The following is a 27,458-nucleotide window of genomic DNA, read 5'->3' as shown; positions in this document are numbered from 1 at the left end:
AAATGGAGTTCTAATTTAGGCTTCAAATGCTGTCAACTTCTGTGACCTTGAAAAACGGAGGAATAAATGACAGGATCTTAATTCCACTGTTCTTGCTCGCTTGCTTTACACCAGACAATGTCCACATATTGTCACAAATTACATGTTCACGTAGCTGACACTTAAACACTTTGATGTTGAGTAAGTTTCAAGTCCATCTGCCGAGTACAGTCCATTATAAGAGACTCATTAAGTGTCACAAGAGTAGTCAAGAGATTTAACTGCAACACAGCTAAGTTCCTAACTTGATTTAATTAATCCAAATTCAGATGTATTTCCAGAGTACTGAAGTAGAAACACAGCTTTTTCAAGGTCTCTTCTCAATTAGCGCGCTTCAGTTTGACCTACTCTTCAAGAGACAGCCCCTGGCCACACGTTTTGCAAAGTGAGAACCTTGAGGCATTTCCCTGAAGTTCAGCTTTAAACCCACCATTATTCACTTCAAAGCCTGGTCCCTGCTGAAGAAAACATTTTGGGTATCTTCACTAAGACAAGTATGATCTTGCATCACACCCTGGTATTAAAATTTCCTGCTTTAAACTATTATAAAATCTAGCAAAGGCTTCAGAAAAGGTAATGCTAAATTTTGCTTGAGTATCACTGCCACCATTATTATTTGGGAAACTTGTCACATCTTTTAAAGGCTAAATGCCAGTACTCCCTAAAGGATGGTCATGTGAATAATGCAAGCCTCAGTAAATGATGATAACACTTCACAGTTTGGCAGTCTGAAAACACTGAAGACTGTGTCCTCCTGAGATATGGGAGGCAATGTAGGAGGCATATTCCATACTGACTATGCAAAAGAATACCAGCAGAATTCCTCTACCATCAAATAAAGGACATCAGCCAGCATCACTTCTACCCTGGATGGGAAAAATCTTCCACGATGATCTGAGCAAAATTGTTCTAAAGTACCTTCCTGCACTTCCTCAAGCAGAAAATTAGTGGAACTTTATTACAGGAGGTAGCAAGCACTTAGCTATGTATGTTCAGGTGAAGATGCTACAGGTCATTACCGAGTTTTATACATATTAAATAGCAATTTTTCAGTTTATTTTCATAAAGGAGTGAACAACAGGCCTCTCAACTACTACTAAATTTTTTTATTATGCTTCTTAGGCAAGCAGTACTCTCAAACTAAGGTTTTCTTCTGAAAAGAAGGATTCAGCATTACACAGTCATTTCAGAGGTATTTACTGTGATTTCCATGATTCCATTTACTATAATTTCCATTATTTCACCCACACTTTAATTTTGGGTAATCCAGTTAAACCCTACCAAGCACCCCCATGTAGGTTACAGCAAGCCTTGATGTAGGGGAAAGGTTAACACTCTGTTCTACAAGTAATGCCTAATGCCTCTCCTGCCCTAATACCCATTATCTACACACACAGTGCAGAACCATTTTCACTATCAGGCTGAATTAACCAGATACATAAAGATTTTTGCTTCAGAGATACCTAGTACTACTACAGAGTGGATTAGATACCATAACACCTTTAAGCATTTTATAGATATTGAGAAGTTACTGACACAGTAAAGATTAATGCAAGATGTATTATTTATTTCTCAACATGAGTGGAGGCACAAAGGTATTCAGGATGAAAGACCATTATTAATCTGGCATTTAGTATCTCCCCATTCTTTACCAGCATTGTACCATTTGCTAAAAAATGAAGTCAAGATGTCTTTTACACAGGATCTTAACTAAATGTTGAGCTTTCTAATGCATTTCCGTTACTCTGGAGTACAGCAGTCCAAACTGAGCTGCACAAACCAAGATATTGATACCACTAGTCTTCAAACTGTTTCTCTAATGGGAAATAATAAAGCCTTACTGTCTAATACTGACACTCCAGTGATTTGGACCTACCATCAGTTAAATGTTGAAGTCAGAATCCTGTAAATTTAATCTCTCCAGAGTTTAGTATCCCATTTCAGCTTTATGCCACATAATTCTAGTATAAATGCTTGTTAGAGGTGATCAACTATTGTTTCTAAGGCTGTTAGAAAAGAGTAAGGCTTGGACAGAGGCTTTATGTACCCAAATAAAAACTGCCTGCAAAAAGCTCTGTAGGCACACATCTTTTTAAACATAATACAAACCAAGTAATAGTTTCCCATAACTCTTACTCATGTGATTACGAAAAGCTCTAAACATCCCCAGTAAGGATGTGCATGTAGTTGTTGGGCATTCCTGCTGAACTGCTCACTCTCACCTCACCTCCTGCTATAGTTTTCATTTTGACAGCTGAGGGACATCAAGGAAGTAAGACCCAAAATATGAAAGCCTAATTGCAACTGCAGTTCAGACCAGTGGTCTTGCATCTCAAGTGAGAGTTACTCCCTACACAAAAATCTATTCCTGTGTGTCTGTGATGAGGACTGGATCATCTATCGAATGAGTTATCACTACCACGTGCAGGGCAATTCTGAAACTAATGAGTAAATCTGGGCTCTTCATCACTGAAGAGCTGAATCAAGTCATAATATTTAGCCCTACCTTTTGAATACAAATCTAAAAAGCCACTTACAGCTTGCAAATATCCTGAGTGTTTCTTAAGTCCACATGTTCAGCCAAAGCAAACTTATGAAAGCCATCCAGCTTGGTCATGCCTATTGCACAACAGACAGAAAACCTTAGTAAGACAAGTCAGACAATCCAAACAGAAAGTGGATTTGTCTTGAAAATTACTGAACAGAAAGCAGAACTACGTGTCTGTGCATTGAAGGGATGATGGCTCCAATCTTGGAACCTGAGATCTTGCTTAAGCAATGTTTTTCCCCATAGACAAGCAAAGGTTATTTTAAGTGAGAACTTGAAAAAAGCTCGAAGAGGCACAAAGAGATGCTTAAGACAAACGCAATGACTAAGTGAAGGAAAAGTTTAATTTTAGATCAGGAAGACTTTGTACACTGGATTCCAGTGTACAAAAGTATTGCTTCAGTCTGTTACCAGTATATTTGGTCTTTTACTGCACTTCCATTGTAAACTATAATTCCCTTGGAAGAGTTCAATCTTGTAAATAATTTATAATTCACTGCTCCAACAGAAATGCTGGAGTTAAGAACCTGATTAAATCACATTAGATTAAGTAGTATGCATGAGTAATTCACTGCAGCAGGACTTAGCACAGTTTGCACTGCTGCAGCTGGGCAATCACCAGACAGACAAAAACTAAGTCCTTGTCTTATATCCCTCACTTGCTATGGAACTTAAGACTCCAATATCCTCTGGGGAAAAAATGAGCAAGATGAAAGTTCTTTATGAATTTATGAAGACTCGCAGGAACAGAGTTTATAGCTAAAAATAACTGCTCAAATTGCATTAAATGGAACTAAACAAGCAGACTTTGAGTTCCTTCTACCACATCAAGACCTGGATATATTTTTTTCACTACAACTATTCTCTATTCTTCAGCTCACACAGGACTTGAACACACAAGCTGTAACAACTTCAAATTTAACATGCCTGTGACTGGCAATCACTCCTCCTCAGAGCTACTACAGTCAGAAGGATGATCAATGTAAGACAAAATGAGCGACACAAAGAATGTAAACACTCTTCTTGATCCCTAGCACTCCTCCAATACTACACCGACCAACATCACTGTTTCACTTCACACTACCATGTATCTACTTCCAGAAAGAGAGAGTGGGAGAGAAGACTTCAGTATTTAGCACTGCAATTTACGTTTAGCTTCTCTGGAGAGCACTTTCTGCATGGTTCAGTTCTTCTTTTAGTAAAGTACGTACAACTACCTCAGGAACACACTGCACTTAAGAGATACATTGTTTCATCAGCAACAAGCTGGAATTAATTATAGCACTAACTGACACTCTAATCACTTAAAGCCGTAATAATTAAAAAGGCTACAGGTAGAAACAGTACACAGATTGAATTAAGGAACAGAAAGATCTTAGAACTTAGGATCACTGAAACATACAACAATTACATGGAACTGTACGTTTTTGGCTTTTTCATAAAGCCGCAAAGTAGACTTACCGTATTAATTTTAAATATAATAACTTAACCATAGCCAAGACAATTACTTGGAAGGAATGTGAGGGAGGAGATTAATCTGACTAAATATGTGTGACACTGGAGTATTATGACGAGAAAGCCTAATGTTTTCACAGATTCTCTACCAGTCAACAACAACCACCATGTAATAATAATTCAGGACTCTTGATTCTAGTTTACAACATACAATAAGTTAGAGCTGATACAACTGTACTGCAGATATCCAGCCAAAACAAACACTGAGTTCCTACATTCCTTCTGTTTTGCCTCCCTATTTTTCCCCACCATGTAGGGACAACTGCAGAAGCAGCATGAGGAGGTTACTGCATGCCTACTCCCAGCTACTACTGATCTCAGTCTCTCTTTAGCAGGGTACTGCTTTAGGGCTTCTGCACTCAGCTTAGAGGAGAAGCAGGAATGAGTGAATGCTGGAGAAGTTTGTTCCTACATGTTAGCAAGGGACACCCTGGGGTTTTCCCTGCTCCTCCATGCAGCTTTCAGGCTGCATGGAAAAGTAACTCAAGCACAAGTTTAGCCTTTTCAGTAAGATCAAATTGCTTAAGAGCAAAAAATAGACTATGACTTCATACAAATCCCTTGAAAAGCAGGTGGGCGCCCCCCACCTAAACCTAAGGTGGCACAATGCTGATATTGGCAGTATTGCAAGATGTACAACACGGGTAATCACAGAAAGTCATTTAACATGCAAAGCAACACAGGACACCTCTTGCATATTAAGTGCCATGTCCTCTCATCGCTATTGTAGGGATCAAACACAATCAGCAGGATTGGTTATGCTTGCTAGTTTCAAATGGTAAGAACTATATGCTCTCTAGGAAGAGTCTGACATCAAAATCACTTTGATCCCAAGTTTCTTACTGAGACAGCTGTTCCACAGCTCCTATGAACCTTTTTGAGATTACTATAATCACTGCTATAATGGATACTGGCAGGGAGGGGGTGGTAGAATTCTTCACCATGTTAAACACTCCTAACCCACGAAAACCCAGAGGACACAAGTGTCTCCCCTCCCTTGGACAGAGAGATTAGATATTTCTGGAATTCACTCTAACTACTATTTTTTTTTTTCAGGCTAGAGCTCCTTTTAGGATGAATGGGACAGTTTCTCCAGGTAAGAAAAAAAACATTTACCAAAAGGAGCTGGAAGTGGCCATAACCATTTCCCAAGCTGAAATACTCAGAATGGTATGCAGCCCACACTGGGGTATGATACCATTTTGAAATGGATGCCTGATTTGACAGAAAGGGGCGGTACAGTGTCAGAAGGATGACTTGCCAAGTCCACCTCCTGTTCTCTCATTCATTTAGTAAATTCCTTTAATTCCTGCCTCAAACTACACGTTTAGAGACTGCTGTTCTCTCGCTCCATTTCCAACCCTCCCTCACCACCAGGTCACAAGGAAAGACATAAACCGGCTTGTCTGTGCTGCATCCATTAGCCATGGAACTTTTCCAATGCTGGCATTATGGTTTTCACAGGATATTAAGAACAGAACCATGTCATTTCGGGGGAGGTTTTTTTAATATTGTTATGTTTGGAAGGAGGGACAGCGGCTGTGCAGCTTCCAAGTCTAAATGGTTTCTTGCACCTCATCTCACCAATTTTCTCACAGCTGCTCAAAAAGAGGTTCCCAGAAACCTTCGCGATCCAGAGGCTGACGGCGTTTAGGTAAAAGAGAAAAACCACAACCTGCCTGCAAGACTGCGGCGTCCACCCAAACTGAGGCGGGGGAGCGCCCGCGGTGCCCGGGGCGAGCAGCGCGGCTCCGGCTCGGCGCCGCCCCCTCCCTGGAGCGGGAGGTCCCTCAGGCGACGAGTGACTCTGCACAAAACGCGGCCGCTCCGCACGCCGCGGGGACGCAGCTCCGGGAATGGAAGGATGGATGGATGGATGGATGGATGGATGGATGGATGGATGGATGGATGAACAGAAGCAGCAGCCCAGCGTCCCCACCGGGACGGCGGCCGCGCTCCGGAGGGAAGGAAGGAGGTGACGAAGCAGGTTCCCCTGGCACCCTGGTCCCCTCTCCCCGACCTCAGCGCTCCCCCAGCCCGCCTAGGCCGCGCCCCCTTCCTCTCCTAGAGACGGGGTGAGGCAGAAGAGGTGGACCCCTACCCCTCGCCTTCTCCGCTGACCTCCTGCGCTCACCTGGAAGTGCTCCTGGAAGCGAATGGGCAGTATTTGGGCCATGGCTGGGGGCGAGCTGGCAGGGGCGGGCGGTGAAGTGGGGCAGCCGCCGGTGCTCCCCTCACGGCGGCGGGAGCGGCGCAGGCGCGTAGCCCTCGCTGGGATGGCGCCCGGCGCGCCCGCCACCCTCCTCGGCCTCAGCGCGGGGCCGCTCACTCGCCGGGATCACTCCGCACCTCATCAGCCTGCCAGGGTCTCCTCAAATAGTCCCTCACTGCTGCGCTTCTTCCTCCGCCTCTCGCCCGCCTTCACCCTCCTGCCTTCCTCTCCACCGCTATCCCTCACTTCCCCTGCGGGTACGGGCTGGGGACGGGGCTGTGAGAAGCGGGTGGTCCCCGCCACGGCCACAGCCGGCGGAGAGGGGCGGGATGGGTTGTCAGAGTGCAGATATCCTTCCGCTACTGCCACACACGCTCACGTGATCCGGCCCCCTCCCCGGCTCCTTGCGGCACTGCCCCCGGGCCACCCTCACCCTGGGCCCCAGGGCTGCTCCTGACCCATCCCATCCCCGAGCCCCAGGGCTGCTCCTGACCCACCCGATCCTCGACCCCCGGGGCTCCTCCCGACCCAGCCTCACCCCGGGCCCCGGGGCTGCCCCCTCACCCACCCTCACACCGGACCCCGGGGTCCCTCATACCGACCCTCCCTCATACCGACCCTCGGGGCTTCTGCCTTCCCTTCCCCCCGGCTGCGCCGCGGTGCCGGGGCGGTGCTCCCTTCAGCGCCCCGGGACTCCCGCCGGAGGTGAGAAGAAAGAAGGGGAACACCCAGGAGCTGCCCGGTGGGCGCTGGAAGCCGAGAGCTGCCTGCCTGGCACCTGCCGTCGTTTGACTGTGCCAAAGTGCGACTCTTCTCCTCCTTGGCAAGCCCCGAGCCCCCAAAGGCACTGGGGTCTGGCTGGGTCACACGGGTTGCTCTTGGCCCACCACCCACCGACTTACCGAGCACCATGTGGGCTTTGCTCCCTGCAGTCATGCCCCAAGGTAGGTGAGAAGGTTTATAACCAGTTATCAGTTATGAAAACCATCCAACTCTTTCGCTCCTTTCAATTTCTAAATAGAAATAGGGCTTCTTCCCCAATAGTTGTTACTGTGAGTTGGAGGCTATTCAATAACCAAGAAGTGAAGGGTCCAACATGCATCAACACCTTTTTTTTTTTACTCTCACTCCTAGTCAGCCCATTAGCATTAGATGAGAGGCGAAGTTAATGTTAGTGCTATTATACTTCTCCTAAATTACAGTAATCCTTTGACGTGGAAATGGCTGCAGTGGTGCTAGCTCCAGTAGTTTTATCCAGAGCATTTTTGCTCACATTTTCCCAGAGAGCTCAGCTCTGGGAAACACAAGACTATAGAAGAATCTCTAATACTAAGCTGAACAAAGGACCCCCGAAGACTCAAAACCAGAAGGCAGATTAAAACAATTTCATATACATTACAATTTAAAACCTCATTATTTTCACTAAACCTCATTCATTTTTAATACATAGAGTTGGGAATTTCCAGAACTGGGTTAAGTTTCCAAGGGAATCATAGGCATGGCTTGCTGAGGCACCTGGGTTCCTAGTGGCACACGCGGTCCCAGGCTGCAGCCATGGGGATCCCTTCGAGAAGAATGGTCTGCAGTGGGACTGAGGAAACACTGAACAGCCCATTGAACAGGTAGCTAGGAATGAGATACTGTTAAGCCCCATCCCTGCACAAATCTGGGATCTGCAGCCTCCCCCGAGGACTCAGGATTGGGGTTACACGCTAACGTCTGGTCTCTGAAAAGAACGGAGGAAAACTGGAGGTAAAGTGGAGACAACTTTTCTTTATGTGGTCCAAAGGGGTTTGAGTAGCATCTGCTCTGTAGGTTTGTTAGTTGCAGTTTAATTATGGTGAGTTATGAGTTTCTAAATGAAGGCAAGTCAGTAGTGCTGCAGAGACAGTCTACAGTGGGACATCTGGATGTATCTGTCACCAGCCCATTTTGATATAGTGAGCTTGTTCTGTCCACTTCCCTCCTTTACATTCACTTTATGAATGCTAATTAATTACGCCTAGAGCTCCTGTTTATACTAATTTATATCTATTTCTTATAAAAAAGCTATTCATCATTTATTGTACAAATTAAGTAGTACCTCTTGAGTAGTAGTATCTATAGTTATAGTTATAAGATATATTTTTATATCAATATTTTTAAGAAAATTGTAATAAGCAACAGATTTGTCTCTGAGATATTTTTATTATTAAGAACTACAAATGCACAAAAGTCACTGTGAACTGTGTGCAATCTTAGTAGTCTGGCTCTAAGCTGCTGCCATGAACTAGAAAGATCACTGGCTAAGGGAACCAAGGCTCTTTTAAAGTATAATTAAAATTAAAGGTCTGTTATATTTCTTCACTACAATTTTAATAATATAATCCTTCATGCCCACTCTCAGCTGGCCAAATCCTAATTACAACATCCCATAATTTATGTAGTAAAAAAAGTATCTCACTTTATGTAAAAGTGCTTTGCCACACTTCTGTCTGCTGATGTCTTTCTCATTTGTACCTGCTTTGCACTGCTCTGTTTAAATATCTGTCCTTTATAAGACCTGGCTTTGCTGGTCCCAAGGGTTGGGTTCTTTGCAAGTGTGATCGGCTCTGAAGAGTGAGCTGGGAGTGTTGGACATTTTGGCACAAATCAAAAAACTAGGAAAAGAATTTTGCTATCTTTTCTCCACTGCAGCCTGCTGAGCTTTGGCAGCTAAAGAAACTGACCTCTGTACTGTCAGCTGTGTGCATGGATGTTTTAACTGAGTCTTTTAACCTTGCTTTCTATATTTAGTTTAGGGTGTCTCAATGAAAATGCATTACTGGCCTTATTCTTTATTCTGTTAAAAGGCTATGTAAAAGGTCTCTAATGGTTTGCTGTGTTAGTGCCCCTGTGATTAGCTGACTGCTACTCCCCTGCTCCTTTATGCAAGGCAGAGCCACAGCACTCAGCAGTTGAGAAGGGTGTAATCTCTAGCAATCCTTTAACAATGAAAATGGAAAAGCTCTTGGTAAATGTTTCTCTATTTTTTTCAGAAGTTGCTCTCATTCAAATATTTGGGTTTCTGGCTCATCCTGTGGATGGCAGCCTGATGTTCTTTTTCCAGTGTTTGAGGAGAGCTACATTTTTGTCTTGGAGGGGCTGTTATTTACATGGAAAAATGTTGTATGTATTTTCCCAGTCTTCTTCCCACAGAATCAGCCAAGAAAGTCTCACTGAAAAAGCAAAGTGCATTTCTCTTAAATATTTCTCTCAGGTTCTTGCTCAACAACTCTTGCTCATCCATTCAAATCATTGGTTAACTACACAAGTGTTCAATTTCCAAATGTTTGGTCACTTTCCTGTTTTGATACCAGAAGGTAAAAAAGTCACTGGCACATCTTCTGGCCTGTGTGAGAAAGCATCCACTACAGGAGACCTTGAGTGGGGACACCCAAACACTTGGAATGCTCCTCAAAATGCAGCTCCAAGAAACAAGGAGTCTGTAGGTTGGACTTGCACATCCTTGTGCATGATCACTGCAAACTGCTGGAGAGCTGCTGTGTGTGGCACAGCACTGAACGCAGGATGTTGATCCACATCTGTTCTCAGCTGAATGCTGCTGGCACTGTCACAGCAGCAGTGTTTTGCCTAACAGATATATGCAAACCTTAGGAATGCTGCATCAGCAGTTGCAGCACAAAGATGTTTTGGTGCAGCAATGACAGAGTATCACAACAACTCCTAAAGTTCTGATTCGGTCTCTCATGGAGAAAATTTGTATTTCATGCATCTCAAGGCCCTCTGGCTTGAGCCATACTGGCTGCCCTGTTTGCTTCAGAATCCAGTTTGAAATTGTACTCCTTGTTTTTCAAACCACACCCTCGCTCCTTGGACTTCTTTCCAGCTTGTCTCCTGGAAACGGCAGAGTCTGCCCCTTTCCTTCCCTCTGTCTCTTCTCTCTCCTTCCAACAAACTCCTTGCTGCTGAGTCAAGAACTGTCTTCCGTCATTGTCTCCCATCCAGAACTGACTCCTTGTACTTGTCCTAGAATCCTTCATTTTACTGCAAAGTTCCATTCAAATAATGCTCTTTTCGCCTGGAATTCAATTATCCTTTTCCATCTTTTCTTACTGAATGCATAACTCTGGGTCATACAAAGCACTCTGAGGCTCTGGATGAGTTTCTTTTGTGGAATTTGTAAGGCATTGTGCAAGCTCCTGAGAACAGGTAAAAATTGTAATGTTTTTGAATGTAGTGGAGTTGTTTAATATGTAATTTGTTTAATGTCTAATTCGTTCTTTGACAGGAGAATGGTGTCATACATGCTTAGCATTTCAGGACAGTCCTGTTATGGGGGATTTTACTCTTGATATGTTCTTGATAAAGGTCACTTTATGAATTTAGTTAAGTTGTGTGATGCCCCATCTTGTATTCCCTGCACATGAAAGCTCTACTGGAGATTATCATCTCCATCTCTCCATCAGCAGATTCTGATAGCATTTAATGTCAAAATGAACAGGAGTGTCTAGAGGCAGTAGCAGTGCAGGCTGGAAGTCTCTAGGTTCCCCATAGGGAATGCCATGGTGAAACACAATTTACCCGCAATGTGCAAACAATATGCTTCTCGTGCCTCCCAGGAACGTTTCCATTTCTGTCCACTAGCAGGACGCCAACATCAATGCTCTCTGTGCATTCATAGAGTTTTGTTTGCTCCTCCCTGGACACTGATGTTCTTTAGGCTTTGCAACACGGGCTGAATTCCTTGCATGGCAGTTTCTTAGCTGAAATTGCAACTCCTCCAGCTCAGCCTTGTAAAAACAAGTAGTGGTCAGTGACGCACAGCCAGATAAAGGGCAGGGCAGTCAACGTCTATCTTCAAAATCCTGACAGATGCATCAGGGCTGCATCCTACAACAATGTTTTTAGAAACTGGATTCCTCCAAAGTGTTTTCTTTGGCAGTTCATCCATCAAGCAGGTAAAGAGTGAATGTGTTCTTTGAAAATATGAGCAATGGCAAGAGATGAGGTAGCCTGTATAAATCCAGTGTGCATCTCTTGCTAATTTCACTAGGTTTGGAAGGATAGAAACCAAACTATGGTTATATATAGACCAAGTAAAATTTTAGCCTAAAGGATCTGATCCTTAATTACCATTTAGGAGCAGAACTAGTTAGTGTGCTTAAACAGGGAATGAGAAAGGGCTGGAAAGGACCCGGAGGCATCTGCTGGTTATCACTACAGCCAGGTCAATGTTGTCCAATTGCAGATTAATAGGGTGATTTGAGAAATGCTAGGGCCTTTTAGCTATTTCCTTTGAAACAGACCCTCAAGAGGGAAAACCTCAGTGTTCATTTTCTAAACATTATTATATTATCCAGGAAAGAGAATAAAGCCAAGAAAAGCAGAAATTGAGATACATTTTAGAATATAGTGGTAATCTATAGGGATGGTAAACAGTCTTTTTATTTTCTAAAGGGTATTTACAATATATTTTCCCTTCTCCTGCTCCTGGAAAAAGAAGTACTTTCTAAATTCATCATCTATGAATTCTCCCCATCCTCAGAAGGAAGCAAAGATTTATAAGTGTGCTTTGCTATGTTTGCCTGTTTCCTTTCCCCACCACAGTCAGTTTTGAGACCATTGGCCAAATTCAACCATATGCAATGGAGAGGAATAAGCTCAAAGATACTAGATTCCAGCAAGTTTCAGGAAAACAGGCAGCCAGAATGGAGAGACTTTTATTTAGAAGGAATGGCTGAAGTGGGAGTTCAGCTTTTATTGGCAAATCTATGAAGCAGTCAGTGCAAATCATAAAAAAAGTAAAAATCTTTTACCAAGGTCAGCACCTTCTTGAATTAGTTTTATTGTTCATGAAATATTTTTGCTCCCTTTCCTTATGCCCAAATTCCTGCTTTTATATGAATCTGTACCTTTGTCTGCATTAGCTTTAAATACAGGTTTAGAAATCGTCTCCCAAAAACACCATTATTTTCTGAACTGTGTTCTCCCCTTCAAAAACAGGTTTTTGTTAGACCATGTAATGCTGTTTTTTGTAACATAAAGGCCCTGGGTTTTTTTTCCCATCAGCTTGTAGGATTTAAGAATGCTGAAGATAAAGGTCACTCTCATTTTTTTATTCACTCCTGGCTTTCTCTGTGTGGAGTTGTTTGTGGAACAGGTTTTAATGGACATTCCCTGCATTTCTTGCTTCTTAATGACATATCCAACCTGAATGTAACAGACTGGCTTTTCTGGAACTTCAGTCTTAACTAGAATATTCAAGATACAAACACAACACAAAGGTATTTCCCAGAGAGGTTTGACAATCACATATTTTTACTACCTTTTAGATCATTGACAATGAGCAAGATGGCTGAGCTGGAATAAAATGTAGGCAAGCACAGTCTTAAAAGCTGAAAGTCCACATAATGAACGTCTACCTAAAAAAATTCTCAGTGCTCAGTGCCTACTAGGTAGAAGCAATGCAAAAGTGCTTCACAATCCTGTCACTAGAATGAATTTGGATGACACAAGATGAAGACAGCAGTGCCCCTTTATGCCAGAGCTTTCAGTGTAACTGATGCTACTTGTGTGAGGAATGTTGAAAAAAGGAGTAAACCTGTTCAGAGGCCTTAACAAGCACCAGAGGGAATTTACAGTGCTGTCTTTTTCGTGTATAATTAATCTTTTTAGGAAGATCTTCCTGAATTTAAAGAGTATTTGGTACTTTCTACTTTTCTAAAGGCCCGAGGGATGCCCTGAAACCTAAAAAATTACATCACACTTTTGGCAAACTGCTGTTCCAGGTATGTAGTGTATCTTTAAGCAAACATAAAAAATGAAAGGGGAAGCATAAAAAGTGCTAGCTAGATCATTTATTTAGCATTTTCTTGTCATATGTCTTTGCAGATTTTTGTTCTTTATAATGGAAAAAATATGTTCTAATAAAATACTAATTTCAAAAAGAATATATGAAGATTGTTATGAAGTAGCCTCCTCCTTTCTGCACCAAGCCATGCTGCATCTGGGAAGCAAAGGGACGATTTCTACCCACAGTGCCACAATTTTCCCTCTTTCATCGTAGCTCTCCACAAGTCATTTGCTCCAATTCAGCCAGAGTCTAGTGCTTAAATTTCTGGACGGAATAAGGCTCCAGCACACCAAAAGTGAGTCATCTTTATGTATTTCTACCCATTTTATGAAGACTGAAACGTGTTAATAATAAGCAGCTCTTCTTTTGTTTCTTTGGTCATGCTGGAAGAGGCAAACTAAAGAATGGAAAGAAACAAATTTGGTGTAAAGAAATAAGCACTTTCATGGGCCCCAAAGATTTTTAAATATGTGCGTATTTCTCTTCTAGCTCAGAATTTGACTGAGCACATTATGTATTGCCTGATGCAAGAACTATGTTCAGTTAATGCATATTGCCAAGTCTATGTCTGCAAACAGGAGCTTGATTTGCTATATCTGGGCTGTGACTGGTCATACTCCTTCACTGTCACATCCTGAGGTGTTTCCTTAGACCTGAGATCACCTCTGGTGGACATGCAGGTGGTTTGGAACCCAGCTCTTTCCAATGTCCGCCGACGAGAGACTGCAGGAGGCTGTTCTTAGAGGTTTTCATGGTTGTTTATTGTTGCTTATCTCAGGACTGCTTTGTCCAGCGAACAGCAGTCTGCTCGCCAGACGTCCATGGCAGAATCTGCCTGGCAGAGGCAGGACTTATCTTTTATAGTCTAAACTACGTACTAGGTATTTACAAATGACCCCCAATACAATACAATCTTGTTACATGGTCCAGATCTGTTCTTGTCCAATCTAAAAGTGCCAGCGTGTCACCCAGCATGGATGACACGGAGAAGAAGGAGGAAGAGGTATCCACACCCCCAATTCTCCATCTTGGCCACGTGTCCCTTATCACAAACATTCTAGAAATCTGCTAATTCTACATTCTAACAGTCTAATTTACACTCTATTTATTTTTGTGGCTTGCATTTCTTCTCTCAATGTTGGTAAATTGTTCCAAGGAGCTAAATCCAGCCCCTGAGACACCTGGGTCTCATTCAAGGGTCTTTGGGGACCCCGCCAGGGGGGTCTTAAACCTTCCAGGGAAGCCAGAGGAATACTCTGGACCCCCACACTTCACAAAGGCAGCAAAACAGCAGAATAAATGGTAGAATACAGGGAATTGTTGAGCATTTTGATCAATTATTCCAAAACAAGGGTAGTCAAATCTAGGCCATAGGATTAAAAGGCAGCCTAAATCTACTCTCATTTGTGATACAAACATATTGGAATGGTTTTTTTTCCCAGTCCACCCACTCTTGTCAAAAAATGATGCAGTTGGATTTGCAGTGATGCCAAGACCAGGGTAAGCTGTCGGCATGGTCTAGGTTAGGGAGGGCTTCCTGATGCATTAACTGGTGTGTTACCTCCTCAGCTGCTGGGTTACAAAACAGCAAGGCAGCATCTATTACACTGCTGATCTCAGATATCATTTCCTCTGCCATCACCATTCATAGTTACATATGACATGCAGAATTATTTTCAGCTCTACTTGGCTTTCATGTAATCCAACTTTACAGTTTCCCCCCTGGACTCTGTAAATACAACAGCAGGAAGAAGCTACTTTTTGTCCCTTTGGGCCAGGAGGACATGACAAACATCAGCATGGATGTGTTCCTGAAGACCAAACTGCTTTCTGTAAGTCTGCTCACAGACTTCATAGTCCATCTGTTTTCTGTAAAATGCAGTTATTTACAGCAAAGTTCACTTCACAGTACAGTAGCTGCTGTTTATGTTGCTATTTCTGATGAGGCTAAATATTGTCTATTTTTCATTATATCTCAATGCTGCCTTTAATTGCCTCTTTCCAGCAATTTTACATATTGTCCCTCCCGGCTGTTCACACACAGACTTCCCCTTACTTGGCAATCTTCCAGTCATTCTGTACTACAGAAGTACTAAAACAGCAGAGCAGTTGATGACAGTTAAAATAAAACTACATTATGTTGTACTACACGGCCTAGAGATGAGTGAGCAGTTGGACAACAGAGCATCCAAGATGCATTAGAAGTTCTCTTCCTTCTCTTGACTGTTCATTTTATACAAAAAAAGGTGGTAGAGGCTTAACAAATGTATCTTGAAATGTTATCTAATGTCTTTATTTATCTCTACTCCAGGGGAGAGTATGTTGGAACTATGGATTCTCTCAAATAACAAACAAATTGCTCTCACAGGAATCAACTCCATAACTCTGACACTTGAGACATGGGGAAGCAGAGACATTCCCTGGAGATCCACTGGGCTCATTAACACAGCCAGGCTGACTCAGCAGTACATCTACGTGTGCCAAACTGCAAAGATACAAGGAAGCTTAATGGTTTTAATGTGGTATTCAGCATAAACACACACCTATTTCCTAAATAGGTACATTCCTAATATAAGGAATCCAGTGTCTTGCTGTTTAATGCACCCAGACCCCACTGCTCTGTCATTGCCAGTGGCTGCTGGTGTCCAGTAACTCAGGGAAACCAGCAGTGTGGGGCTGTGTCCCACAGAAGAGCTGCTTTGGTTTCCTCTTCATCCTCTTCACCTCACTTGGGTACAGAGGAAGCCCTCGGGCTCCTGGCAGGCTGCCAGTGTAAATCCAGCACAGCTGGCTTGAGTGGAGTGTAAGGCCTCAATATTGCATTTCAAACACGGATTAGTAAAGCAGGTGATTGAAAACAAATAAAAAGGTGTTTGTTTAGCTTATGGAAATTGTGGAAAAGAAAACAGCTCCAGCAGTCCTAAGCTGGAAATGCTACAGCAGTCAGGTACATCAGATTCTTCTGAATGAACTTCCCTCCCTCCACCTTCAGATGCAAGGATGAAGCTCAAACAAGCAGCTGAAATTCAACTCAACAGAAAGCCATCCAAAAGGGCTGTCCTGGGTTGGTGTTGTGTCTGCTCCTCTCCCGCCCCCACACCTCTCTGTCTGCATGGAGCTGCCGCCAGTGCCCTTCTCCCCCCCGGGGGCGTGGGGCCCCGGGGCTGTGCTGCTTGCTGCCCGCTTGCTTCTGCCCCGCTACTTCTGCGGCTGCTGCCTTCCCCTCCCCCTTCTCTCCTTCAGCTCAAAGATCTGTACCGGCTCCGGATGGGACCTGGACATCAGAGACTGCCTCCGGAGCCTGCCCAAGAAGCTTCTCGCCCTTCCCAGCAGCGACCGTCTCTCACTTTGGTGAAAACGTTTTTTGTCATCTGGGATTGTACTTTCCTGTTGCTGGGAAGTGTTTTTCTTGTGTTTGTTAATAAATAGGTTTTTTCCATTTTTTTCCCCCGAGTAAAATTCTTTCCGAGCCCAGTGGGGGGAGGAATTGTGAGGGGGGCTTATTCTCTGGGGGCTCCTTTGGAGGCTTCCCCCCCAGTTTTGTCCTAAACTTGGACAAGGGCCAAGAGCAAGGATTCATGCAGTAAAGTAAATACCTGGAGATGGAAAAATATACATTTTTCCTCCCACGTATTTTGGAATTATTGTGCCAGGAAATTATTAAATCATACAAGTTTCAGTAATGAACGTATTGCTTGGATGGCATGAGAAATTACTGAGGGATATAGCTAAGGAAAATAACTTTCCAAAGTCAGTGATGAAAGAGCACCATTTCTCATAGGTGGATACTGTGTGAATTGAAAGGATGTAAGAGCAAGGAAGAAATTGGAAAAAACATTGGAAATGTTCAGTGATAACTGATTCAATAAATTGTCTAAATGTAGGGAGAGATTAGAAGTCAGGAATAAAAAAATCAGACTTTACCCAGTTTACAAAATACATAATGTCAGTAAGAATTTTTTTGGAGTAAAATCAAAGGAAGACAAATTGTGTAATTCTTCCCAACTGCCCTAACATGTTAGATCTGAAATGATGAACTCTTTTGGGCAGTGGTTCTCACTCTAGGGCTGTCAGCACCTAACGTACCCATTCCTAACTCTCACCTTTCTACACTGGAGGGTTAATATCCACATGGTAAGTGGCACGTGCATGGGTTTTGTGGCACACTCCATACTCTTGCTGCCCTTGCTGACCCTGGCAGGCTGTGAGACCCCAGGCCTGGCCAAAGGTTTGTTCAAGTAACAGAATGTCAGCAGGTCTTCAGAATACTGGCCTGTGGTAGAGCTCAGCACTGGCCAGTGACTGCTGTCCATTAACAGAGAGAGCAGATTTACAGTTAATGTGGAGGAAAAAGGAGTCATCTTGCAAGGAGATGCCAAGGAAGCCCACTGTTTTTCACAAAATAGCCACAGCTGGAGCTGGAAGCATTTTCTAAAAGGTTCTGCCAAGCAACAGCAAAGTCACAGTCCATCTAGACTTTTTACAGTGGAGGCAGGGCTGCACAGTCACTATACTTAGTAAACAGTGCCTGGCATTCAGGGATCTTCCTGATGTGGTAGCCTGTTTATTCTGGGGGCACCTCCCTGCTTGCTTTCAACTAAACCCTACCAATCCTTCAGTTCTAGCCCCAATGGGGTTGTGCTTCATATTTTCCTAGTTTGGGAATTTGTAATAAATTTGCTTGGAAGCAAACAAACCAACCAACCTACCTACCAAAAAGAAACTAAAATTGTAGAACTCCCTCTTAAAGCCAAACCTCTTTTCAGAAGCAGGGAGAGGGGCAGGCAGAACCATGGGGTCCTTCATTCCACAGACCCTGCTCTGCCTGGTGTTATGTACTTGCATAAGCATCCTTTACCTCTCCTTCCTCACTCATCCCCAGGGGGCAGGGACTGCACTGTAAGCAAGGAAGTCCATGAGAGAACACAAAGAGTTGAAATGTCTGACCAGCCATAAACAAACAGCTATGTGAGAAATATCCTTAAGACTCTGGAACTGATTCTCATGCCAGCAGAGCAAGCAAACTATTAATATTCCTAGCGGAGATCCAGAATCCACTGCACTGCTCCATTCTCTATCATGTCCTACTGTGCTCTTTGTACTATTTTGATTTTTCTATATGCAACAATTAAGTGAAGAGATGGAAGCGCTCTCAATTCCCATTTGTTGAAGAACTCTCAGCAAAAAGACAGCAAATCAAAGTTATCTGAATTAAAAAAAAAAAAAAAGTCTGTCAGACTCTCTATTAACTTCTCCTTTTCCAGAGCTTTTGTAATAAATAACACTTCTGAATCTCTGCTTTACATTATCAAACAAAATTAAATTCTACTGCAAAAATAATTCAGAAGCCAAGTTCCTGCCTTCACATACAAGTAAGAACCTACCTGAAGGTCAAGACATTCACATGTTTTCTACCATCACCAAATTTGGGACCACACAAATACCAGAAGGAAAATTTCAAAAAGGTTTGTATTTTTTTTTGCCTTACTCGTGTTTCACCTGCTCCCTGTTCATGCACACATCTAGTTACTGATATTCCTGATAACACCTAACACTATGGCAAGGCTACTTTTTAAGCAACATCTGGAATTATTTTATCATCACAAATAAATTATTTTGCAAAAAAAGTGCTGTTTTGCATTTCTCTCTCAGGATCTAAGAAAATCTACTCAAGAATAACATAGAAATGCCATACTCCCTTTTATTCTCAGAAAAAAAAACCCACCAGGGGCAAACTTATGTCCATGCTGGTACAAACTTAATAGAATAGGCCCTGCACTTTAACAGATATTATGGGGGAAAAGTATCAATGAAGTTGGAGTAAAAAAAAAGGGAAATAAATGTGACAACTCTTCATTAACAATAAGCACCTTTTATTGACTTTACCATTCAATACTCATTCCATTCAATCTCTTAAACTGGTGAACTACAGTCCAGTTTAGCATTTAAATAAAAGATAATGCAATTTGACTTGTACAAAATGTGTTATACCTGGGTGGCACAGAATTAAAGTTCTATTTATAAAAGCCATAGACACAAATCAGACACAATCACTATCTGTGGTTTGAAAATTAAGTCCTATGTAATCTTCCATATGATGTTATGCTTGTAAAAGTGCCTACAAAAATGTTTGTTCAGAAGGCAGACTGGTTGGAAAGTATTTTCTATTTAACCATTTAACATTTAACAAATGACATCACTCCACAAAAACTACTAGGCAGCAAAATATTTCAGGTGAATTTCACACATTAGAACCCCTGACATGTCCCAACGATTTCAGTAGGGCAAATATAGCTCAGCCCAGCACAAAATCTGTGTAGTACAGACTAAACTTCTACATATCATTTGTTACAAGATTTAATTCAATGCTCAGGAAATTTAAAAATCAAATACACCAAGGAGTCTAGTAATCAGATACCAGTTATTCCCTTTCTCTTTCCTTGCTGCTTTTAGAATTTTATGTCTGTGTTATGAAGGGTATATGCTATTTCCCAGGGTTTAAGATCTCTTCAAAACTGATTGGCAAACTTTTTGAGAAATTGGCAAATTGCCTTTTATAAAGAATATTTAAATTTTTTTTGCCATCTTCTTCTGACCTTATTAAACTTCTACCCAAGCCAATAAAATTAACCAGAGCTATTTTGCTGCAAGAACACCAGCTTATATGCCAACATGAATATGCTGGCAAAATCATTATCAAAAATTAGCACATGAGTGCAATTAAGCTTCTCCTGAAAGTCCTGGACTCTTCAGTCTAAGTTTTTCAACAGCAGCCAAGAAGAAATAAAACTCCATCTCAGGAAACAGTGAGAAAAGCTACTGAAGTAAATCCTTCATTATACATGCAAAATAGCATTTCCTGGAAAAGCAAGAATCATGTAGTTGTTTTCCTTTAAATTTCCTCTTCCTTTACGATGGAAAGTTATTCCAAGAGATAACAAAACACTATTCATCACTATTATAAAATATAATCACTATTATAAAATAGTGGTGTCTCCTCACATCAGTTAGATTAAGTTTATTATCAGCAAAAATCAATATGAAAGCAGAGAAAAGAAATTCAGTTTATAGCAGAAATTCTTTTATATCCATGCACCATCTTTTTTCCCCTGCAAACGAAACCCAGTGTGGGAAATGATCCTTTAAAACAAGGCCATTAAAACCAAACAAAAATAATAAATAGAGTAGGAAAACCTAAGCAAAGGCAGGCATACATTACTGAGGGAGTGAATGGGATTGTTAGAAGACATGAGGAGTTGGACTTCTTTAAAGATTCCACATGGCTGAGATCCTGGGTCTCTACTCTGCTTGGATCAGGGTTTTCTCAAACATTTGCTCAAAAACTTGAGTTAATTTTGTTGAAATAATTTAGACTAAACATGGAATACAACAGAAAGGCAGCACACTTCACCCTTAAATCAAAGATTTTTGCTTGGATTCAAGCTCCAGATTTCTTACTACACATAACACAACCAGATCTTCTGTATGATTTTTCCTTCATTTGCTATAACTTAGTGAAGAAAGTCTCAGTGTCCATCCTTGTTATCAATCTTACTTTAGCAAACACTGAGTTGTGACACATTTGCTTACAAGTGAAGGCAAGTTTCACATTAAAAGGAGTGTTATTAAAGCAAATAAGAAACTAAACCAGTTATAATCAAAATTTTTGATCTCCCTTCACTGAGGTACTTCACATATGAATACTAACAACTGTATAATTTACTAAATAAATGTATCAAATGTCTTGAGACCTCAAATCATAATTAATAAATATTCTAACAGACTAAGAATTAATCATGGTATAAACCCAAATAGTAAAATGATATGTTAATATTAATAGGCTATTTATAATTCTTAATGTGCATAAATGATACAAACAAAAATTATCAAGCAATTAAATGTACTCAATTGCTCTTGAAGTTTTATGTCCCTCCAAAAGAAATTTTTTTTTGCGGGGGGGGGGGGGGGGAGAGACTGAAATCAATGCCATTAGTAACAAAGGAAAGAGAGGCTCACCTTAAATCTAATTCACAACTCAACCCTGCCAGTATGCCAGAAATAGTATTTTTTCCATAATACTAAGTCAAATAAGTGTAGCTTTTTTAATAATTTATTTTTCTACAAGTGAACTTTCTGGAGACATAGTAAAACAAGAAAGGCTCAGTTTCTCGGATACACCTTGTGGCAAGTGAGCTCAAGGTAACAAATCCCTTGAAAAAGGAACAAGGGGGGCGTGAATGTGACACCTGTGAAGGGGACAAGCTTGATAGCCCAGAACACCAAAGTCTTTCTTTAATTCATAAGGCAATGTGGCATTAGTTCAAAAGAAGTAACAATCTCTTCCTAGCCCCACACTGTCACTTGTGATGTTCTAATAATGACACAGGTCCCTTGGCTTCCCCAAACAGGAATATTTCACTTGTTTCAAGACAGCAAGTTCTCGCTGTCATGTCTTCAGGCTGGCTTAGAATTGTGATTATTTTGTTTCTACAGTGACCCTTACAAAATAACAAAACAAAGTGAAAGCCCCAAATTCTATCTGGAAGACTCAAAAATAGTTTTGGGCTTTTCTTCATTTGCAGGAATTATTCATACCTGCTAAGCCAATGCAGATACATGTGAACCATAGTGGAGTTTCCTAACAGTCACATTACTTAGCAAAGCACAGCATCTGCTCCATCTGTAATCACATCTGAAATAAACACTAAAGAACAATCTTCTATAATCTGTTTGCACTATCAGATCAACTCTCCATTTCTAAAATGGAAGCTGTTTTTTCAAATAACCACTTAAATGAACAAACAAAGAGCAGAAAATTAAAACCAGATGGTGACCATTTCTGCAGAAGAGTCTTTAAGAGCACATACATTTAAGTCCTGATTTTGTTAACCAAACTTTTTGGGTCAGTGTCAATGAACATTTCTTGCAGACCATAAGATACCCTTAAATACCTTGACTGACAAGACTGTAAAAACAAAAGTATTTAGTTACCCAAACATAAAAACCACAATATGTGAATGCACCATTTGGGCAAAGGGAACACACACAGGATATTAGCATTGCTGCATGACACCCTTGATATTTTACATCTTCCACAGAACAGTTCACTTCTTGAGCCTCAGAAATGCCAGAGAATAGTCACTTAAAAATATTTTTACAGCTGGAAATCAGCATTTTTCCTGAATTTAACATATCTGTAGGTAAACAGAATTAGCAACATTTGTTCTGAACAAGGCAGCACATTCTATTCCCCCTGCCCCCTCCCCAAAACAGAGGCAAAAATGCAGTTCTTTTTCTCATCACAGCTCCCAGGCCAAGGATACTGCAACTTTGTGGAGTGCGAATTCCTCTGTGCACATGAGCAGTTATGCAATTGAGCTGGGCATCTTGACCCAATGCTGAGAGATTTTCCTCCACATGCACTTCTCCCATGTGGACTAAGAGGAAATGTAAAGTATTGTGCTGACTTAAGGCAATGCAATTTTAATGACAAAACCAGTAACATAGCAGGAAAAAAAAAGAAACAGATACTGCCCAAAAAAATTTTTTACGAGACTGGTAGAGATGAGGCATTCAGGATGAACCAACACTAGACAAAAGAAATTCTAAAAATCCTTTAAAGTTGTCGGACTTTCCTATCAGTGTTTTTAATGTTGACATCCAGTGTCTCTACTTTCTTTGTGAGCCGATCCAACCTATCATCCTGCTCTTCTATTTCAGTCTGCAGGCCAAGAGCAAGGCTTTTCAGGCGACTCAGCCCAGAAGACATCTCATCTGTCAGGGTAGGGAGGGACCACAAGGAATCAAAGTGCTGTAACACATTATCTAAATGGACACTATCAGGATTCCTTCTTCTCCAAAACCCTGGGTTAGAAAACCTTGGATACAATTCCTCAAGTCTGAGTGTTTTTCTGAAATAGAGGAAGCACTGGTATGTTCATAGTTGCACTGTTACAACCAGAAAGGGTCACTTCCTCTTTTTTTACATTTTCACATTTGGCATCAGGAAAATGCTTAAGACCAAATTGGATCTTTATCAAATGACAAACCCATAACATAGATTTTACCTTTTTTTTTTTTTAATGTATCTCATTGAAAATTTGGTACAGATTTTCTTTACTCAGCATACACAGTATGCTCACTGCCTCGATTGTTTTTCTTTAAATTTCATGCAGAGATGATACCAGTGAGCTGAAGATTTAAGCAATTATTTATCATAGATTAAAAACTTCCATTTCTAGATTTTCTAGTTGACCAAAAGGTGACAATTTCATTGCGTGATTGATTAGTATAAATACTTCTTGAGGTTATTAAGTTTTCCACAGCTTGTGACAGGAAAAATGGGCTTCAACTAAATCTTATGATCAACTATTCCTCTTTGATTTATTCCTTTCTGATTTTTTTCCCCAATCTCTTCTTTCTAGGTCAGTTACACAGTGACACATGTAAGCAGGCACTTTGTCTATAGGCTACAGAACAAAGGAAGGCAAACTGAGCTGAATGGTTTTGAGAAGTAATAAAAGAAATGCAGCAAATCCACAAATTAAGTATTTGGTGCTTTTCAATTCTTAGCAACACATTTCAAAAGCTGTGCATAGCTTTAAATTATTTGGGTCTAAACTGCAGATAGTTTTGAAGTACAAATAGAAGCAAATGATTTTTTAAATTATCACCAAATTTTGTATGTTAACTAAACAAAAAAGTGTTGGCAATATATCACTCAATAATTTCATCTGGTTTAGGAATCAAAAATTCCCAATTGTATGACATCAAACAGAGTCAGTTTCCTCACTCACCTAAGTTGGTATCAATTTTCTGGTGATAAGCTCGCAGTTGTTGATTCTTTGGGTAGGCATCCCTTTGCACTGAAGAAACTAAATCTGCTTTGTTGAAATCATTGTCTGTTAACAGTATAGAGTACAGAAAATTATATAATGAAAAAGCATGTGAGAAGAGGTTTTGAAGTTTTTGCAAGGCTGTTAAAAATTCATTTGAACACAGCAACCAGCTAATCACATAACCAGAGTATCAGAAGTCGGAGACCATTGTCTATAGGCCAGCTCTCAAGATGAACACTTAAGCTACAATCATTCTCTTTTGGGCTGCCAGTTGTAGTTCTAGTGGGGAGTTGGGAGGGCAAGGCAGACCGAGTGAGCCCGCTCACCCAGATGGGACCAAGGCTGGGACGGCACCGGGACCCGCGGGGAGCTGAGCCCGCCGGGCCGCTCTGCCCTCTGCTGGACACAGCTCGGCACTACACGGAGCGGGACGGAGCCAAGTCCGCAAAAGCCTTCATTCCTCACTCACATGCATCACCGACATCCTGCTGCTTTCCCACTCTTACTGGGTTAAACAGCCGAGGATCACGGTATAAAGAAACGGTTATCTAGTACGAAAAAGCCCTCACAGAAGTTAACAGATTGGCCACATTCCTCCTTCTCTCAAACTCCATACACCACCTTCTGAGAACCAAGAAATGACATCAGCACAAAGACCTAGAATCCATGTGTGAAATAAGGACAATATATCTGAAAACTATGACAAACAGTGGTTAAAAGGAGAACCTCTGAACGTGTAACATTTTGGCAAACTTAGGGAAACCGTGTCTGCACACTGTGTGCATTCTCTATATGCAAATATAAGCACAGAGTGCTTTTAGTCGCACAACAGATATAAAGAGTTTAATGGAAACAATTCCCTAGAATTCAAAGCATGAAGGCTGGGATACTCATCTCCAGATGTTAGGCAGCAAGGTAAGTCAGCAGCTGGGCAGGCTGAAGGGTGTCTGCCTTCATCACTCTGCAAGTTTGCCCCACATGGATGAAAGGCAATCAGTGCAACAAAGTTAACAAACCTGAATTATCTAGCTTCCTTAGATTTGGATGGCTTTCCTGGTACTTTGGCTCTTGTTCTTTACTAGACATCATTGCTTCTTTTAACCTAGTAAAAAAAAAAAGAAAAATAAAGCATTGCTATTGACCTCGGCATTAAAGAAAAAAGGTAGCTAGGCCATCTCAGGAGTTTACAGGAGTCTAAAAGAATCAACAGATGTTTTACTTTCTGATTTTCTGGTGACATTTCAGAGATGCTGTGGGAGACAAGTCTCAAATAAAAAGTTTGTTACTTACATGCTGTTAGCATAATATTCAGGGGCTCCACTTTGCTCTGGCTTGCTCTCTGGAGGTTTGGCTTTGAAGTAGTTTACCAAGCCCCCCCAAACACTCTTGATGCTATTTATGTGCCTTTGGCTGGTTTTCAAGTCTTGGTCCATTTTATCCACCATCTGCTCCGTGTGCTTCAGAGCCTCTCCCTGCCGGACGAGCTCCTAACGGGCATTAACAGAGAAAAGCAGAGCACAAAGCCAGGATAAACTGAGACACCAAACAACACTCAAGGTGACACTCTAAATAAAAATAACAGCGTTCCTTCATCTGTGCAGAGTACTTCTGAGGGCAAACAGCTCCCCTTCCTCCAGGGCATTTCAATCAAGAGTTGCTTGTTTGCCACTGCCTTAACCAGCTGTAAAATCCTCATCCCTGTGACCTGCCAGGCTCCTGGCACCAGCCACAAACAACATTCAGGAGTTTTCTGTACTAGCCTTTCGTCAAGCTAACATCTGCATCTATGGCTGACCACAGGATGGGTGATGTGGTGGGAATGCACAGGTTTATGGCAGGGGAATGAGCAAGAAGGACAATTTCTACTTATGAATGGCACCTTCATTGGGAAGCGATTCTATATTCACCTTACTGGGATGTTTCTGAAAATTTAGAAATAGAATAATCAAAGGAAATAAACACAAACAGAATTTCTTCAGACTTCAGGAATATTTTAGTTAATTTTAGCTGTGCAGGATGTAAGAATTTTTATGTATAGAAGTACATCATTTTCTAGTTCAGCAACACAAGCACTATTCCAAAGTAATCCAAAGATTAATGCTGGCAGGAAAGTTGCCTGCAGCTACCACCAGTGCAAAACAAAGAACTTGTGTTCATATTCTTGCTAAACTCTGGGAAATTTTAATTGATTTTTTTTTGTTTCCCTTCTCAATGAAGCACAAACACAAAGACTTGAAGTTGTACCACAGGCCCTGTGTCAAGCCTGAATTCTTGATTCCTCACTTGTGATTTCCTGGACAAACAAATTACAAGTCTGAAAGTTCACGGAAGTCTCACCAAGAACCCTCTGAGCATAAGGACTGGCAGCAGCTTGAGGATGCTCTGGGGTTAATTCAGGCAACCACATCACCCAAGGAATATCCCATTACAGCAGGTGACACAATGGACAAGACCTTTATGAGGCCGAGCACAAAGTGCTGAAACAGAGCCTGAGGAATTAAGGAAATGATTAATCAGGGTGAACCGAAACACATCACAAACAACTAACAGAGAAGGCCCTTCATCTAACCAAGAGGGCTGCTAAAAACTTTTTAGTCAGCTAAAAATTAGTAAGAACTGCTGAAAACAGCTGAAAACACGGCCGGGTCCCAGCCTCAGTACTATTCAGGCACATAGGCTGTAACTGGGATTTTTCCCTCAAAACGCAAAGGCCACCACCCAGAAAACAGCGGGACAGGCTGGCTGGAAAACACCGAGTGAAGAGGGACTTTTCAGGAGACTGTGGAGAACAAGACTCCGCTCCCGGAGGCGTGAGCGATCGGGGAGCGCTCGGGTACTGCGGCCGCTCCGCCCCAGAGGCCCGGGGGCCAAGGCTCCGCTCCCCGCCCCGACCCACCTCGGAGGCGGCCACGCCGATGCGCTCCGACTCGTAGAGAAGAGACAGGGAGCGGGTGGTGCTGTCGGCGGTGGCGGCGGACCGGCGCAGCACCTCCTGCTCCAGGTAGCGCTGCCGGTCCGCGCCGCCCGCCCCGCCGGGACCCGCCGACGCCCCATCCTCATCCTCGTCCTCCGCGAACGGGTTGTAGCTCCTCGGGACCGCCGACATGGCACCGCCGACCGCGAGGAGCCCTCGCCCCCCACAGAGCGCTCACGAGACGAGGCCGCTCCTCTGCTTCCGCCCGGCGCTCGGTGCTGTGGGCGGAAGCGCTGGGGGCAGCCACCGATCGCTTTTCCCCGCTCCCTCCCGGGCGGGGTGAGAGCGCCGCAGCGCCGCTGGTGGACAGGCGGCTGCTGGACAGAACCACTGCGGCGGGGAGGGGGGCAGTATGTGGAGGGATGGCTGCATAGGGAGGGGCGCGGGCAGAGAGGGCGGAAGTGAAGCCGCACAGGGCGCTGCCATCTTTGTGGTGCGATTGGTGCGCCGTGCTCCCGCGGGAGGCGCTGATCTCGCGGGGGGGCCGGGCCGGGCTG

At 42.4% G+C, this 27,458-nt stretch overlaps 2 protein-coding genes and 1 long non-coding RNA gene across 13 annotated transcripts in view; 1 reads left to right on the top strand and 2 right to left on the bottom strand.

The window, feature by feature from the left end:
- Nucleotides 1-6,317, bottom strand: part of CLTCL1 (clathrin heavy chain like 1) — a 32,738-nt gene extending 26,421 nt beyond the window's left edge. For all 4 annotated transcript variants that reach the window (XM_056504074.1, XM_056504071.1, XM_056504073.1 and 1 more), the window contains exon 1: nt 6,237-6,317. In XM_056504074.1, the coding sequence (XP_056360049.1) occupies nt 6,237-6,278 (42 nt within the window). In that variant the 5' untranslated portion in view covers nt 6,279-6,317. The remainder of the gene's footprint in view (nt 1-6,236) is intronic.
- An 851-nt stretch (nt 6,318-7,168) lies between these two features.
- Nucleotides 7,169-17,859, top strand: LOC130259609 (uncharacterized). 2 transcript variants are annotated; one of them, XR_008841670.1, is made up of 4 exons: nt 7,169-7,258; nt 13,023-13,084; nt 13,188-13,444; nt 14,864-17,859. It is a non-coding gene; the product is annotated as an uncharacterized LOC130259609 (long non-coding RNA). The 2 variants fall into 2 exon arrangements; XR_008841671.1 differs by having other exon boundaries at nt 13,162-13,444.
- Nucleotides 12,126-27,314, bottom strand: SNAP29 (synaptosome associated protein 29). 7 transcript variants are annotated; one of them, XM_056504083.1, is made up of 5 exons: nt 26,884-27,290; nt 25,278-25,474; nt 25,004-25,089; nt 23,946-24,050; nt 12,126-13,546 (listed from the first exon to the last, which is right to left on the bottom strand). In XM_056504083.1, the coding sequence occupies exons 1-5, from the start codon at nt 27,091-27,093 to the stop codon at nt 13,494-13,496; spliced, it is 651 nt and encodes a 216-aa protein (XP_056360058.1). In that variant the 5' UTR covers nt 27,094-27,290; the 3' UTR covers nt 12,126-13,493. The 7 variants fall into 7 exon arrangements, with proteins under 7 accessions (XP_056360058.1, XP_056360060.1, XP_056360054.1 ...); XM_056504085.1 differs by having other exon boundaries at nt 13,136-13,546; nt 23,946-24,014; XM_056504079.1 differs by lacking the exon at nt 12,126-13,546 and adding an exon at nt 19,002-22,586 and having other exon boundaries at nt 26,884-27,314.
- Nucleotides 27,315-27,458: the final 144 nt, after the last annotated feature.

This window comes from Oenanthe melanoleuca, chromosome 15, assembly GCF_029582105.1.
Source record: "Oenanthe melanoleuca isolate GR-GAL-2019-014 chromosome 15, OMel1.0, whole genome shotgun sequence".
Classification (NCBI taxonomy): Eukaryota; Metazoa; Chordata; class Aves; order Passeriformes; family Muscicapidae; genus Oenanthe; species Oenanthe melanoleuca.
The sequence above is the reverse complement of the archived record's forward strand: the minus strand, read 5'-3'. Positions and strand labels throughout refer to the sequence as shown.

Excerpts from the sequence above, each read along its gene's own strand:
- SNAP29 (XM_056504079.1), bottom strand. The coding sequence starts at position 27,093 with ATGTCGGCGGTCCCGAGGAGCTACAACCCGTTCGCGGAGGACGAGGAT. Across the intron at positions 25,090-25,277 it reads GAATATTATGCTAACAGCAT|GTTAAAAGAAGCAATGATGT; the intron begins GTAAGTAACAAA and ends TTTTTTTACTAG. Across the intron at positions 24,051-25,003 it reads AAGGAAGCTAGATAATTCAG|ACAATGATTTCAACAAAGCA; the intron begins GTTTGTTAACTT and ends TACTGTTAACAG.